At 62.5% G+C, this 15,904-nt stretch overlaps 3 protein-coding genes across 3 annotated transcripts; 1 reads left to right on the forward strand and 2 right to left on the reverse strand.

Moving 5' to 3' along the window:
* Window positions 1-33: 33 nt before the first annotated feature.
* On the forward strand, window positions 34-7,743 carry MJAP1_001016 (uncharacterized protein; the record flags this gene model as incomplete). Its single annotated transcript, XM_060264982.1, has 7 exons — window positions 34-67; window positions 92-216; window positions 239-402; window positions 425-445; window positions 1,075-4,587; window positions 4,794-4,966; window positions 5,021-7,743. 7 exons carry the CDS (start codon window positions 34-36, stop codon window positions 7,741-7,743), a joined length of 6,753 nt encoding a protein of 2,250 aa, XP_060120965.1.
* Window positions 7,744-7,816: 73 nt separating this feature from the next.
* On the reverse strand, window positions 7,817-9,112 carry PDE1 (3',5'-cyclic-nucleotide phosphodiesterase; the record flags this gene model as incomplete). The annotated part of the gene is made up of 3 exons (XM_060264983.1): window positions 7,817-7,824; window positions 7,848-8,548; window positions 8,571-9,112. The coding sequence occupies 3 exons, from the start codon at window positions 9,110-9,112 to the stop codon at window positions 7,817-7,819; spliced, it is 1,251 nt and encodes a 416-aa protein (XP_060120966.1).
* A 136-nt stretch (window positions 9,113-9,248) lies between these two features.
* Window positions 9,249-15,704, reverse strand: GLT1 (alanine dehydrogenase; the record flags this gene model as incomplete). The annotated part of the gene is made up of 1 exon (XM_060264984.1): window positions 9,249-15,704. The coding sequence occupies one exon, from the start codon at window positions 15,702-15,704 to the stop codon at window positions 9,249-9,251; it is 6,456 nt and encodes a 2,151-aa protein (XP_060120967.1).
* Between the last annotated feature and the right edge of the window lie 200 nt (window positions 15,705-15,904).

The raw sequence follows: 15,904 nt of genomic DNA on the forward strand, positions 1-15,904 counted from the left end.
CGGCGTGGCGCTTGCGCGGAGCGCGTGTGGCAGATGCGGTCGGCGTTTAAGAAAGAGCACTCGTTCGGTATGCATTGTAGCTGACCAGCAGAGCAGCGCAAGATAGAGGCGGATCGGATCCGGCAAAAGTACCCCGACCGTATCCCGGTGATCTGCGAGAAGGCGGACAAGACAGACATCCCAACGATTGACAAGAAAAAATACCTGGTGCCTTCGGTAGGTCGCGCCGCTCACCCAGGACTTGACCGTAGGCCAGTTTGTTTATGTGATCCGCAAGCGCATCAAGCTCGTGCCGGAAAAGGCCATCTTTATCTTCGTGGGCGACATACTCCCGGCGACTGCCGCGCTGATGAGTGCGATCTACGAGGAATACAAGGACGAGGACGGGTTCCTCTATGTGAGGTACGCCCCACGACTCACACAGCTATTCCGGCGAAAACACATTGTGCGTGGCACGACTAACGCAGTGGGTCCTGCCCGTAGGCACGCGCCGGTGATCACGACTATCTATGTAGATGTAGCAGTAGGCATGTGGGATATCCCGTTGCGATCCGATTCGCATCGACAGCAAGGCACTTTTATCGCCTGCCGCACTGCACACGCATGCACACCGTACCGCGAAACGCGGCACGCGCCGCTCGCTCCGCTGCCCCGCCCGCAGCGACACGCGGCGCTTATGTGGAGGTGCGCCGCGGGACCACTGCTTGCAGATTAAAACCAGTTTTAGCAGGCGCACAACAATTGACCGCCCGCAAAATCGCTGCCAAGACCTCGTTGTCGTGCGTGGCTGAAACCGGCTCCTCAGCGTTGGTCGGGTAGTAGGCCGTGTGCTGGTCACAAATCACCCCCTCCCTTCCTTCTTGAGCGCCTCGTCTGCCTCGGTGGCGTTTCTTCTCGGACCCAGCCAAAATTACGGCGTGCAGAAAGACGCACCGTTGAACACAAACATGTCGCCTCGCGACGATGGTACGTTTCTTCTCGCGCTGCGTGCTAACACGCAACAGAGCCGCCAGGGTCACCCCCTCCGGCGCTTGCAGAAACCGCGGCCGCAGAAGCCACGGCAGCGGCCCGAAGCCCGCCGCAGCCGATTCCCATCCGCCGCCCGCGCACGACGGACGAGGCGCTGATGAGCACGCATGGCCTCTGTGCTAGTAGGTCGCCGCTGTCGAACAGCGACGGCGAATACCCCAGCTCGCCCTCGTCCCCGCTGTCGCCGACGAATAGCGCCCGCCGCGTGTTGGATTCGCGCCATCGCGCCCCGTCCCCGTCGCGTAGCCCGCCGTTTGGCGTGTCGCGGCCGTTGCGGCGCGTCCCATCGCATGGATCGCTGCTTGGCGGCGGCCGCGCGTCGCCGCCGAGCGGAAATTGGCTCGCCCACAGCAGCAGCCTCTGGCCCGACGGCCAGTTTAGCGCGTCGACCAACGCGCGCATCTCGTCGCCACTCACCGAGAATGCGCTCGACGGGCCCGCCGAGTACATTCCCCGCTCGGGCGCACCGACAATGGGGCCCGACGTGGTCAACTCGGTGTGGATCGAGTCGCCGCCGCACCGGCACCGCACCTCGCCGTCGGGCGAGGGCGAGGCACACCTGAGCCCCTCACCGGTGCTCTCGGGGAGCAGCAGCAACGAGTCACCCTCGGACAAGATCAGCCTCGGCTTTCCCCGCCTCTCATCGCTCTCGCTCAGCGGCTCGCCCCCCGTCTCGCTCGAGCACGGGCGCGCGTCGCCTTCGAACGCCAACGAGCTCTCCTCGTCGCCCCGCAGCCCGTCGTTGCACGCCGGCAACTCGCCGGAAAGCCCGCCCAAGGTGCGCAGCAACATTGCGCTGCCGCCGCGCTCGGGCTACTCGCTCAGCGACGACTCGGACTCGGTGCGCTCCGAGACCGACGGCTCGAACGGCTCCGGCGTCAGCAGCTCCGGCTCGGGCTCGGAAAACGAGCATGAGAATGGAGGGAATGACGACGACGACGACGACGACGACGAAAGCGACGCGCGCCTACGCCGCTGGCAGATGGCGCGCGCCGCAAGCCAAGACCGCACGGAACGTGGCGGAGACGACACGCAATTTGAGAACTCCTCGTTCGAAGACGATGATACCAGTAACGACGCCGATGCCGAGGACGAGGCGTCGCGCGAGGTGCGCAAGCCCGTGCCGATTGTCCCTCCGGCCGTGGACGAGACAGAAGACACGCCGATGCACGACTACGCGCCAGACGGCGCCGTGGACCCGCTGGTGGCGGTCGACAGCCCGACGATCCCCGATACCGAGTCTCTGGAAGACGGACTGAGCAGCCTCGAGCGCATCTTTTTGTTCGCCAAGAGCGACATGGCCTACCACCGCGTGCTTGTCTCGCGCTGCCTCGCCGAGTGGATCCGCGAGGTGGACCTGACCGACGCGGTGGAGTATGTGATCCCCCTCCTGAACGAGCTCGCGACCGACGAGATCGAGGTGAGCGCCGTCTTTGCGCCGGAACTGGGCCGCCTGATGTGGTTCTTTTTCCGCAACTGCCCGCTGGCCGAGCTGCAGGAGGAGGAAAGCAGCAACGAGGGCAGCACCGACGAAGAAATCATTCCCCGGCCGCATCTCCCGGTGGGCATCTTTTCCACGCTGCTCTGCGCCTTGCTCCTGAACCCCAACTCGGCCGTGTCGGGCGCGACGCAGGCATCGATCGTCGAGTACTTCCTGCGCACCAAGCACTACGACGAAGTCGTGGATAACGGCGCGGCGCCGGACTCGGGCACGACCGAAAGCGCCGAAGAGGTGTCGATGGCCGACCTCGTCGTGCAGGGCACCGCGCGCGAGGGGAAAATGGTGCCGCTGGCTCCGTACCACTTTGGCCGCGCGGCGCGCAACGCGGTGCTCAACGAGCTCTTTGAAAATGTGGCGATCGCCATCTCGCGCTTCGACGGAAGCGATTCCCGCTCGCAGCAGAGCGAGGACGTACTGCCGACGAGCGCGAGCGGCGCACCGGCAGGCCAGGCGGACGCCACCGGCATCGCTCCTGCCGATTCGCTCCTGAGCCAGTCGCTGGACCATGGGCAGTACGACGAGGAGTCGGCGCTCGGACGCATGATGTCGGTGAACCTCCTCGCGGCCATCACCGTCGAGGGCGGCTTCACCACCGAGCAGCTCGCGCTGCGCGTCGTGCCCGAGATCACGAGCTGGCCGCTGGACCCTGCCTTTTTCGTGCGAAAAGAGGTGGCGGCGGCGATTGGCATTATCGGCAAGGCGCTCGTCGCGCAGCAGAGCAAGGAGAGCTCGGGCTTTGACTACGCCGAGACGGACGCGCCGCAGCGCCTGCTCACCGCGGTGAACCGCGTGCTGCTGGACCACGTGTGGCAGGTGCGCCAGGCCGCGTGCTACTCGCTCCCCGGCGTCTTTTCGACGCAACCCCACGGCCCCAAGCGGCGCAAAGACCTCGTGATTATCATGCGTGCGCTGCACCAGGACGTCTCACCGAATGTGCAGCTCGCCGCGTTCGAAATGATTGGCGAAGTGATCTACCTCTTCCACAACGACCCGAATGGCGTGCCGAACGAGCTGGTGAACCTCTTTCTGGGCAGCCCGATGCCCACCAAAGGCGAGACCGAGCGCGCGTACGACCCGTCGGACCTGCTGTGCAACCCCGACAAGTCGCTCATCGTCGCGTTCAACTACCCTGCTGTGGTGCTCACGATGGGCGCCGAGCACTGGGGCGAGCTGCGCGAGCTTTATCTGCAGCTTACGCACCATGTCTACGAAAATGTGCGCAACTCCCTCGCCGCATCCCTGCACGAGATCGCCAAGCTGATTGGCAGCGACGCAGCGAATGCCGACTTGGTCCCGGTGGCCGAGCGCTTCCTGCGCGACCCGTGCACGGATGTGACCGCGACGCTGCTCGAGCACATGGACGAGTTCTGGCTCGTGCTGCCGGTGGACACGGCCAAGAGCCAGCTCCGCCAGATGCCGATGCTCTGGCTCTCCAACTTTTCGCACGACTGGCGCCTGCGTGAGAGCATTGCGCAGCACATCATGACGCTCGCACCGTCGCTGCTCCTCGCGGACGAGGATGGGTGCTTGGTCACGCTCCTGCTCCTCGCGCTGAACGACCCTGTGAATGCACTGCGCACTGTCGGCGTGCAGGCCGTGCCGGTGACCTATGCCACCTTCCACGCGCAGGACGAGGCGATCGCCGACGGATTTTTGAGCATGATCTGCGACCTGGTCGAGGCAGCCGCCTACCGCCAGCGCGTCACCTTTTTGCATGTCATCGGCGCTTTGGTCGAGCATGGCATTCCCCGTGCGCGCTTCGAGGCGCTGATTCTGCCGCGCCTCGTGCGCCTCGCATCCGACGACGTGATCGACGTTCGCATCGCACTGGCGCGCACGACGCGCCAGGTGTGGCTCTCGTCCGATTTATACCCCGAAGGCACGCAGCGCCCATCGGACCTCGTGCGCCTCGTTGCATCCTTGGGCCGCAATGCGTGCCTGGATGTTGCAGAGCCCGCCTCCCACCTCCTGCCCGACGCCGAGCGCGCCACCGTCGCGGCGACACTGCAGGCGTCTCCGCCGCTCCGCCCCAAGACCTTGGAGCTGGGGCCGGCGAGGTCGCTGCTAGATACGACGACCATCCCTTGGCGAGGAACCGACTCGCAGGATGCGCCAAGGGATGCAAACCCTGCCGGACAACTCGACATGGAACAAGACACCCCATAGCGTTGCCAAGCTCAAAAAAACCGCCCACATGGGCTGAATGTGGAGGTTTGGTTCTCCGCACGGCGCATCGTTGGCGGGAGGACATGGCGGGCCATAGCTACTCCAACTCGAACAGCGTGCGCCCCCGCACAGCGCGTCTCCGGCATCTGAGCCTTGATCGGCCGCCGTCTGATGATGCAAATGTGCCAGAAGACGTATCGGTGGCGAGTCGCACCCTGCCAGGGGACGCCGACGAGGACGAAGAGGAGGACGTCTTTGCATTTGTTCCAAGTACGTCGCACATACTCACCGCAGCCGGTATCAGCGGGGGGGCACACCCAAAAGGACCTGCCGAGGTCCGGTCGCCGCAGAATGGGCGCGACTGGTCGTTTGACATTCCGCGCGACGAGGAGGATGCGTGGATGGAGGATATGGATAGTGTCAATGTCGACATGAACCGGCTCTCGGTGCCAATGTCGATCAAGGACCCCCTCATGGACGAGAGCCGCAGTGAGTTTGCCTCGCGCGACGGGCTTTACCCCCGCTTGTTTAATTCGCGCGACGGGCGGCCCCTCGCGCCGGGGCGCCATGGCGACGTGCGGCCCGCTGAAAAACCTTTTTCCTGGGACGAGTACGATACGGTGGCTGCTGATGCCATGCCGTCCGTTCATATCGGGCCCCGCGGCTCGCTGCACCGAAGCAAGTCGGTCAGCGGGTACTCGGACGTTCCTGCAACCGTCCATTCGATCGAGATGGACGACCTTGGAGACGACACGGTGCGGAATAGGCCGGATTCGCGGATGGTATACGAAGGCGAGGACGCAAGTATGCTCCCGACACATACACACAACAAAAACGACGCGCCCGCGCCGCCGGAGGACTTTGTGGACACTCCGGGGCCGAGCGAAATTGGCGAGGAGGAAGACTCTCCGTACCCCGAAGTGCGCGCGTCGGTGTCGAATATCGACGATCCTAGCATGCCAGTCATTACGCTGCGCATGTGGTTCCTTGCGCTGCTGCTCTCGTCGATCGGAGGCGGTGTCAATATGTTTTTGTCGCTGCGCAATCCGTCGCCGATGCTGTCGCCGGTGATCCTGCAGCTGCTTGCGTACTTCCTCGGCAAGTTTCTTGCGTTGGTGCTGCCAATTGACGTGTACCGCCTGCCGCGGTGGCTGGGCGGATTCGAGTTTACGCTGAACCCGGGCGCGTTCAACATCAAGGAGCACACGCTCATCTCGATCATGGTCAACATCACCATCGCGCAGGCGTACGCAATCAACTTTATCATGGTCACAGAGCTTCCGCGGTTCTACGGGTCACTGTCTCCGGCCTCGTTCGAGTTCGTCTTTACGCTCTGTGCGCAGGTGATCGGTTTTGGCCTCTCGGGTTTCCTGCACCCCTTTCTGGTGTGGCCTGCCAAGATGCTGTGGCCCCAGACGCTGCTCACCTCGACCATCCTCAATACGCTGCATGCAGAAGAGGAACCGATGGACAAGAGCATTTCGCGGTTGCGCTGGTTCATCTACGTCGGCCTCGGCGCGTGCTTGTACAATTTTATCCCGAACTTTTTCATGAACGCCCTCTCCCAGATGTGCTGGACATGCTGGATCGCCAAGGACAATATCAAGTTGAATATTGTCACGGGAGTAAACGGCATGGGGCTGACGAGTCTGACTTTTGACTGGACGCAGGCAGCCTACCTCAGCTCGCCGCTCGTCACGCCGTGGTGGGCCGAGGTGAATATCTTTGCCGGGTTCGTCGTCTTCATGTGGATACTCGCACCGGCGCTCTACTTTTCCAACACGATCCAGCTCGCGCACTTTCCCTTCAATGCGGGACAGAGCTTTGATCGCTTCGGCAATCCGTACAATCTGCGCAGGGTGCTCGAGCCTGGATCCTTTGCGTTCGTCCAGGAGAACTATGACAACTACTCCAAAATGGTCCTGCCCAACACCTTCCTCCTCTCGTACTTTGCCGGTTTTGTCGCACTCACCGCCGTGCTCGTGCATGCCGTGCTGAACCACGGCGGAGATATCCTGCGCGGCCTCCGCGTGCTGCCCCGTCCGCCGGACGACATCCACGCCAAGCTCATGCGCCGCTACAAGGCGGTGCCAATGTGGTGGTACCAATGGATTTTGGTCTTTTGCCTCATTGCCATCCTGGTCGTGATGGAGTATGCCGATTTGAACATTCGCTCCGGCATGGTGCTGCTCGCGATCATCATTCCCGCTGTGTATGCCTTGCCGAGTGGCTACATCTTTGCGCTCACTGGACAAATGGTGGGAACCAACGTGGTGAGCGACATTATAGGCGGCTACATGCTCACCGAGCACCCCAAGTCCTTTTTGCTCTTCAAGTCGCTCTCGGTCCAGACGCTGATCGGATGCCTGTCGTTTACGTCAGACCTCAAAATTGGGCACTACATGAAAGTGCCGCCCCGCGCGGTATATGCCGTGCAGCTCGTCGGTACACTGGTAGTGGTGTGCGTGCAGCTCGGCGTAAAGCGGCTGTTGGTCAAGGCGGTGCCCGATCTGTGCACGCCTAACCAGCAGTACCGCCTGACGTGCCAGGGTCTCAATGTCTACTTCACCTCCTCGCTCGTATGGGGCGTGATTGGGCCACGGCGCATCTTTACCGAGTCCGAGTACCGCCCGGTGTTGTGGGGCCTCTTCATCGGTGCAATTTTGCCCATCATGGTGTGGCTCGCCAAGCGGAAGTACCCCCGGTCGTGGGTGCGGCTCGTGAGTATTCCCGTGTTCTTTACCGGCGCGTCGGTGCTGCCCGCGGCGACTGCAATCAACTTTACCTCGTTTATCGCCGTCGCGTTCGTGTTCCAGTACTGGCTCAAGCGGCACAACTTCCGCTGGTGGTCCAAGTACAACTTTGTCACGGCCAATGCGCTGGACGCCGGCACGATTCTGTCGGAGCTCATCATCTTTTTCCTGATCCAGCTCCCCTCTAACGATCGCTGGGATATCCAGTGGTGGGGTAATTCGGTGATGCAAGACACGGCCGACATGCTGCGGACACCGCTCCTACCGATTCCGGAGAGCGGCCTGGATCTCTAACAAAGTCTTTCAGCCTCCAAGGCACTCTACATATCGCATTGGCAGGTAGCCATAGTATATATTACAGGGTAAATCAGCATTCTGGGTGAGTCTGGGCGACGTACCAATCCGGTCCCCCCGCCGTGCGACGTGAAACTCGACGCCGAGTCCATACTTCTCCTCGAGAACCGCGAGCTCGTTTTGAATCTGTGCGCGCAAGTCCACCGGGAGCAGCTTGGGCGCTCCCGCGTGGGCGGCAATGGCCTCGGGCGCAGTGTTAGCCGGCAGGCGGCACGGCGGCGTGCTCGAGCTCGGAAGCATCATGTCCTTGACGTGGATCACGACGCACTTCATCCCCGCGAGGCACTGGCCTGCTTCTATATCGCCCAGCACGGCATTGCCCGCGTCCTCGAGCGCACGCAGCTCGTCGTAGAGGTGCCTTGGCGTGAGGTGCCCAAAGAGGTACTCGTTGGGCTGATCAGACCCAAAGCTGCACTCGATAAAGATCGCGCGTAGCTTGCCTTGCGCTACACGCGGCGCAATGGCCTGCCACATCGCCTGGTTGCGCTGGCTGCCGCCGACTGCATCAGGCTCAACGTCGCCCATGAACAGCACGTCGCAGTCCAGGACCGTGTGTGTAAAAAGAAAAGCAGTCGACACCGTGGAAGAAATGTGTCCCGAATGGAACGAGCAAGGAGTGGGGTTCGGTGCGATGATCGGCCGGAACCCGGCCGTGTCGTGCGCCAAGAGTGACATGCCGTGGCTCACGGGATACGGCGTGACCGACAAGACATCGCTGAGCTTGTACTTCTTTTCCAGTTCCATTCTGTGTGAGCAAGGCGACGTACGGTCGTAAATGGTAAAAGGCCATGGGGTCTTGCTGGTCATACGAGGCCAGTTTTGGCCAGACGCGTCCGTTAAAGACGCTCAGGATGGTATCTAGGGTGTCTTGCAGCCCGTACACGGGCCGCTGGACGCGCTGTGCGGTCGAGGCCAGCACAAGCCCAAAGATATGGTCCAGATGCCCGTGAGAGATAAGCGCTTGGTTGACCCACGCGTTGACATGTTCGGCCTGCGCTTCCGGCGAGAGGCCCGGAGGAAAATCGGCGTCATGCAGCGGTGATGTCGCGGGATCGCGCAGCAGCTCCACCAGCGATCCGAGCCATGATCCTGCCTCGACAAGTGTCGTGCCCGCGCTCCAGGGCTGATCGGCAGGCTTCATCAGGTATCCCGAGCAGTTGGTCTCCAGCGGCCCTCCGCCCACACCGAGACACACAAACGAAAAGGCGGGCGCACGCGAACCATGGCCCTGTCCATTGGTCAGGGGCTCATTCCCGTGCCTGTCTTCCTGCGCTCGATGCGCGGGAGGTGCGGCGACGTACGACCCCATCTTGCCACCACGCGTCGTCACCACGCGGATCGGGGAAGAGCGTGGAGAGATTGGCAGTGCTCCGATTCGGTCGCTGCTGATTGGCTATCGGAGATAGCGCCCGGTCTTAGCACACACACAGCTTACGGTACGTATTCTATGCCTCGGTCTTTACAGTCGTCGCAGGGGGCTGCTCCACGGCCTCCGGGACGTAAATGCGGTGAGGAATGCTACCGGCCCACGGCAGGTACGAGTTGGACATGAGATCCGTGTCGACCTGGGCGGCGCAGGCGCGTCCCTCCTGGATACCCCACACAATCAGCGACTGGCCGCGACGGCAGTCGCCGGCAGCGTATACGCGGTCGACCGACGTCTTGTAGGGGTGCTTACCCTTGACCGTGTCGGCGAGAATGTTGCTGCGGGCATCTTGCTTGAGCTCGAGCGACTTGATCGCCTCGTTCTCGGGGCCAAGGAAACCCAGGGCCAGGAAGCAGAGATCGCAAGGGAAGCGCTTCTCGCTGCCCGGCACCTTGTTCATCTGCCACTTGCCGCTCGCGTCAAGCTCCCACGCAACGCGCACCGTGTTGAGCGCCACGAGCTTGCCGCTCTCGTCGCGCTCAAAGTCGGTCGTCGAGATGCAGAACTCGCGGGGGTCGCTGCCCCACTTGGCCTTCACCTCCGAGTGACCATAGTCCGTGCGGAAGACACGAGGCCACTGCGGCCAGGGGTTGTTCGGCGCACGCTCCTCGGGCGGCTGGGGCAGCAGCTCGAAGTTGGTCACCGACGCAGCACCGTGGCGCACCGCAGTACCGATACAGTCGTTACCCGTGTCACCACCGCCAATCACGACAACGTGCTTGCCCTTGGCGCTGAGGTAGGTACCCTCCTGCAGCTGGTGCGACAGGAGCGACGCAGTGGTCGAAGTAAGGTACTCCATAGCAAAGTGCACACCGTCCGCCTCGCGGCCGGGGATCTTGAGATCGCGCGGCCAAGTGGCGCCCGTCGCAAAGACCACCGCGTCGTTCTGCGCGTGAAGGTCCGCGGCGTCGACGTCACAGCCCACCTCGGTCGAGGTGATGAACTGCACGCCCTCATCGGCCATGAGGTTCACACGGCGGTCGACGACGTGCTTGTCGAGCTTCATGTTGGGGATACCGTACATGAGCAGACCACCGACGCGGTCCGCACGCTCGTACACCGTCACCGAGTGGCCGGCGCGGTTCAGCTGGTCGGCGCACGCGAGACCGGCAGGACCCGAGCCGATGACGGCCACCGTCTTGCCGGTGCGCACCTCGGGGATGCGCGGCACCATCCAGCCCTCCTCCCAGGCGCGGTCGATGATCGCGCACTCGATCGACTTGATGCCGACCGGGCTCTCGATGATGCCCAGCACACAGGCGCCCTCGCAGGGCGCAGGGCACACACGACCAGTGAACTCGGGGAAGTTGTTCGTCATCAAGAGACGGTTGAGCGCATCGCGCCACTGGCCCTTGAACACGAGGTCGTTCCACTTGGGGATAATGTTGGAGATGGGGCAACCGCTGTCCGACTGGCAGAAGGGTACACCACAGTCCATGCAGCGCGCGGTCTGCAGCTTGAGCTCGGTGTCGGTGAGACGCTTGGAGAGCTCGCGGAAGTCCTTCACACGCGCACCCGCGTTGCGGTACGACTCGCCACGACGCTTGTACTTCATAAAGCCGCGCATCTTGTCGAGCTTGCCGGCACGCGCCTGCGCAAGGTCCTCGTCGAGCATCGCATCCTCCATGTCGGTGACCGACGGCTCGTGCGGCTTGGCATCCTTGTCGGTCTCGTCCTCCGCGGTGATGTCGACCTGGCTGCCGCGGCGCGAGAGGGTACCGAGAAGGTCGACGTGGCTCGACTTCTTCTTCTCCTCGGCAGCCTTGGCCGCCTGGGCCTCGAGGACCTGCTTGTAGTCCGTCGGCATGACACGCACGAAGCGGGGCAGGAGGTGGTGGAACTCATGGATGACATGTTCGGCCACCGACGAGCCCGTGTAGTGGCGGTGGTCCTCGAGCAGGTTGCGCAGCTCCGCAATCTCGTGGGGGTCGCGCACGCTGCCGAGCTCAACCATCTCCATGTTGCACTTCGACGAAAAGTCGCGGTTCATGTCGAGAACGTAGGCAATACCACCGCTCATACCGGCAGCAAAGTTGCGGCCGGTGCTACCAAGGACGACGACGCGACCACCGGTCATGTACTCACAACCGTGGTCACCGACACCCTCGACGACGGCGTGCGCACCCGAGTTACGCACCGCAAAGCGCTCGGCAGCAATACCGGCGAAGTAAGCGTTACCGCGGGTGGCACCGTACAGACACGTGTTACCCACAATGACGTTCTCCTCCGGCTTAAAGCTCGACACCTTGGGGGGGTAGACGATCAGGCGACCACCCGACAGACCCTTGCCGACGTAGTCGTTGGCGTCACCCTCGAGCTCGAGCGTGATACCCGGCGCGAGGAACGCACCGCACGACTGACCGGCACTGCCCTTGGCGTTGATGTGGATCGTGTCGCGGGGGAGACCCTCCTCACCGAACTGCTTCGAGACGCGGTAGGAGAGGGTCGTACCGAGCGCACGGTCCGTGTTGACCACCTGGCATTCGATCTGCACAGGCAGACCGCCCTGCAGCGCCGGCTCCGCCTCGTCAATGAATTTGTTGTCGAGACGAATGTACAGCTTGTGGTCCTGCTGGCGCACCTTGTAGGTCGCCGCACCGGGGCGCATCTCAAACGCAGGCTTGAGCATCGCGCCCAGGTTCAGGTTCGAGGTCTTGGGCGTGCGCAGCGACTCGTCCACGCGGAGCAGGTCCGAACGACCCACCATCTCGTTGACGGTACGCAAACCAAGCTTGGCCATGATCGCACGCATCTCCTCGGCGAGGTAGTAGAAGAAGTTGATTACGTGCTCGGGCTGGCCGGCAAACTTCTCGCGCAGCTTGGGGTCCTGCGTCGCGATACCGACGGGGCAGGTGTTCAAGTGGCACTTGCGCATCATGATACAGCCCATCGAAATAAGCGGCGCGGTCGAGAAGCCCCACTCCTCGGCACCGAGCAGACAGGCCATCGCAAGGTCACGACCCGTGCGCAGCTGACCGTCGGTCTGCACAGTCACACGGCCACGCAAGTCGTTGAGGACAAGCGTCTGGTGCGTCTCGGCAAGACCCAGCTCCCAGGGCAGACCGGCGTACTTGATACCCGTCCAGCGCGAGGCACCCGTACCACCGTCGTGGCCGGCAATCAGCACGTGGTCGGCCTTCGCCTTGGCGACACCCGAGGCGACGATACCCACACCGACCTCGGACACGAGCTTGACACTGACGCGCGACCGGGGGTTCGAGCACTTCAGGTCGTAAATGAGCTGCTTCAAGTCCTCAATCGAGTAGATGTCGTGGTGGGGGGGCGGGCTAATCAGACCGACACCCGCGGTACTGTGACGCGTACGCGCGATCGACTCCGACACCTTGTGGCCGGGCAGCTCACCACCCTCACCGGGCTTGGCACCCTGCGCGAGCTTGATTTGCAGCTCGTCCGAGTCGGAGAGGTAGTAGGAGGTGACACCGAAACGACCCGAGGCGATCTGCTTGATCTTGGAACGGAGCGAGTCGCCGTTCGGCAGGGGGATCGAACGCTCGGGGTCCTCACCACCCTCACCCGTGTTCGACTTACCGCCGAGACGGTTCATGGCAATGGCGAGCGCCGAGTGCGCCTCCATCGAGATCGAACCGTAGGACATGGCACCCGTGCAGAAGCGCTGCGCAATCTCCGTCCAAGGCTCCACCTGGTCGACGGGGATCGGGCGCGCCTTGGAGAAGTCAAAGTCGAGCAGACCACGGAGCGTCGTCTTCTCGACCATGTCGCGCGACGCCTTCGAGTAAGTGTCCCACGCAGCCTGGTTCTTCTGGCGCGTGGCGTCCTGGAGAGCGGCAATACAGTTGGGGTCGTTGATGTGCGGCTCACCACCGTCACGCCAGTGGTACTCGCCGTTCTCGGGGAGGCCGTTGAAGTGCACGGTCTGGCGCTTGGGCCACGCCTGCTCGTGCATCTCAAAGGCGTCCGCAGCGAGCATCGCAAAGGTCGAGCCCTGGACACGCGAGGCAGTACCGGCAAAGCAGCGGTCAATGACCGTGTTGTCGAGACCGAGCGCCTCAAAGATCTGCGCACCCTTGTACGAGGCAAGAGTGGAAATACCCATCTTGGACATGACCTTGAGGATACCACCGTCGACGGCGTGGCGCCAGTTGACGGTGAGCTCCTCGGGCGAGAGGTCCTTCTTCGAAAGACCCTCGCGGCCGATCTTCATCACGGCCTCCTGAGCGAGCCAGGGGCAGATGGCGTCGGCACCGTAGCCAACGAGCACACAGACGTGGTGCACCTCGCGGGCCTCGGCCGTCTCGACAACAAGCGCAATGCTGCTGCGCTGCTTGTTGCGGATCAGGTGGTGATGGACACCACCGCAGGCAATAAGCGAGCTGATGGCCACACGCGACTCGCTCACGTTGCGGTCCGAAAGCACCACGACCTTGAAGTTGTCCTTGATGGCCTGCGACACCTCGGCGCAGACGCGGTCGAGCGTGCGCTCGTAGCCAGCAACACCCTCGCTGTGCTCAAACGTGATGTCGATGGTCTTAGTCTCCCAGCCGGGGTAGGCGGCGTTCATCTGCTTCAGCGAGGCCATGTCCTCCATGCTGAGCACGGGACTCGGCAGCTGGATACGGTTGCACTGCTGCTCGTCGAGACCGAGCAGGTTGCCCTCGGGACCGATGTATTGCTCGAGCGACATGACAACCGCCTCACGGATGGGGTCGATCGGGGGGTTGGTCACCTGCGCGAAGAGCTCGCGGAAGTAGTCGTAGATCAGGCGTGTGTTCTGCGACATGCATGCAAGCGGACCGTCGTTACCCATCGAGCCGAGCGCCTCCTTCGAGTCAGAGACCATGGGCAGCATGAGCAGGCTGATCTGGTCAACCGTGTAGCCAAAGGCACGGAGCTTCGGGTCGGTGCTCAGGCGCTCGTCGTCCAGCGGCGGCACACTGTCAGGCTTCAGGCGCATGACGGACTTGGTGATGTCGGGCATGCGGAAGAGGTTGTGCTCGATCCAGGCAGCAAAGTCGGCAATGTGCGACGTCGTGGCCTTCAGCTCACGGTCGTCGACAATGCGGCCCTCGACCGTGTCCACAAGGAGCATGCGGCCAGGGCGCAAACGGCCCTTGGCAGTGATCGTCTCAGGGGGAATCGTGATAGTACCGACCTCCGAGGCACAGATCATGATGTCCTCGTTGGTGGTCACCCAGCGACAGGGGCGCAGACCGTTACGGTCCAGGTTCGCACCACAGTAGCGGCCGTCACAGAAGGTGAAGAGCGCGGGACCGTCCCATGGCTCCATCAGGCAGGCAGCCCATTGGTAGAAGGCGACCTTGGCGGGGTCCATGTCTTTCTCGCTGCCCTGCCAAGCCTCGGGAACCATAAGCATGACAGCCTGGGGCAGCGTCAGCACCTTGTTCACCACAAGCAGCTCGAGCACATTGTCGAAGGCGGCCGAGTCCGAACCGCCGTTCTCGACAATCGGGTAGAGCAGGTCGAGCTCGTCGCCAAACACCTCGGAGCGGAGGTGGCCCTCGCGAGCACGCATCCAGTTCTTGTTTCCGCGGATGGTGTTGATCTCACCGTTGTGGGCGGCCCAGCGGAGCGGCTGAGCGCGGTCCCACGACGGGAAGGTGTTGGTCGAGAAACGCGAGTGGACGAGCGCAAAGTGCGCGCTGTAGTAGGCGTTGTTCAGATCGTAGTAGTAGTTGTACACCTGGACGGGGCTCAGCTGACCCTTGTATACAATGTTCGAGGGGCTCAGCGAGCAGATGTAGAACCAGTTCTGGAGACCAATGCGGTGCGTAGCGTGCTTGCGCAGTACGTACAGCTGGCGGCCAAAGTAGCTCTCGTCGAACGTGCCGCTGCCCTCGCTCTTCTTCGAGTTCCAGCCGTAGTAGTCACCCAGCACCACGAAAGGCTGCAGCGTCTTGGGCTCGCGGCTGCGCGAGGCAGGGCCGAGAATCGAGCTGTCCACCGGCACTTCACGCCAGCCGAGCACGCGCAGGTGGAGCTTCTGCGCAATCTGCTCAAACAGCTTGATATGCTCGGCGCGGGCCTTTTCGTCCTTGGAGGTGAAGAACACGTTACCGCACGCGTATTCGCCGACAGGGGGGAGCTCAAAGTCATGGTCGCTGCGCACTTCGCGGCGCAGGAACGCATCGGGGATACCGGTCATGACACCAGCACCGTCACCGTCGCGCGCGTCGGCACCCGTCGCACCACGGTGGGTCATGTTGCAAAGGAGCCAGCGGGCGTCGGACACGATCTTGTGGTTGGCCTTGCCCTTGATGTGGCACAGGAAACCGACACCACACGCATCCTTCTCGAGATCGGGGTTGTAGAGACCCTGAGCAGCGGGCAAAGAGCCAGCCCAAGACTGGTCATCGCGCGCCACCGATTCGTATCCGCTGTCTTGCAGCGCCTCAGTCGAGGCGTATTCCTTCACAAATTCTTGGTTGTCACCATTGTAATCCACACCGGCAGTAGAAAAGTCGTTGATAGAAGACATACCCTGGTCGTCTAGAGGGGATAAAGTCTTTTGCTGGTAAAAGTCGCCTGAAAGGTGTTAGTCGCGTCCAGGGCGGGGCAAGAAGTACGTACTAGTTCAATTAGCTATACTGCGTTCAGGTGCTGCTTCGGCAGCAGCACAAACACACTGCAAGCTCTTCTTGTCGTTGAAAGGGCACTCTTTCGCAAAAGATGGACAAC

The sequence above is a fragment of the Malassezia japonica genome, chromosome 1 (genome assembly GCF_029542785.1).
Source record: "Malassezia japonica chromosome 1, complete sequence".
Lineage (NCBI taxonomy): Eukaryota > Fungi > Basidiomycota > Malasseziomycetes > Malasseziales > Malasseziaceae > Malassezia > Malassezia japonica.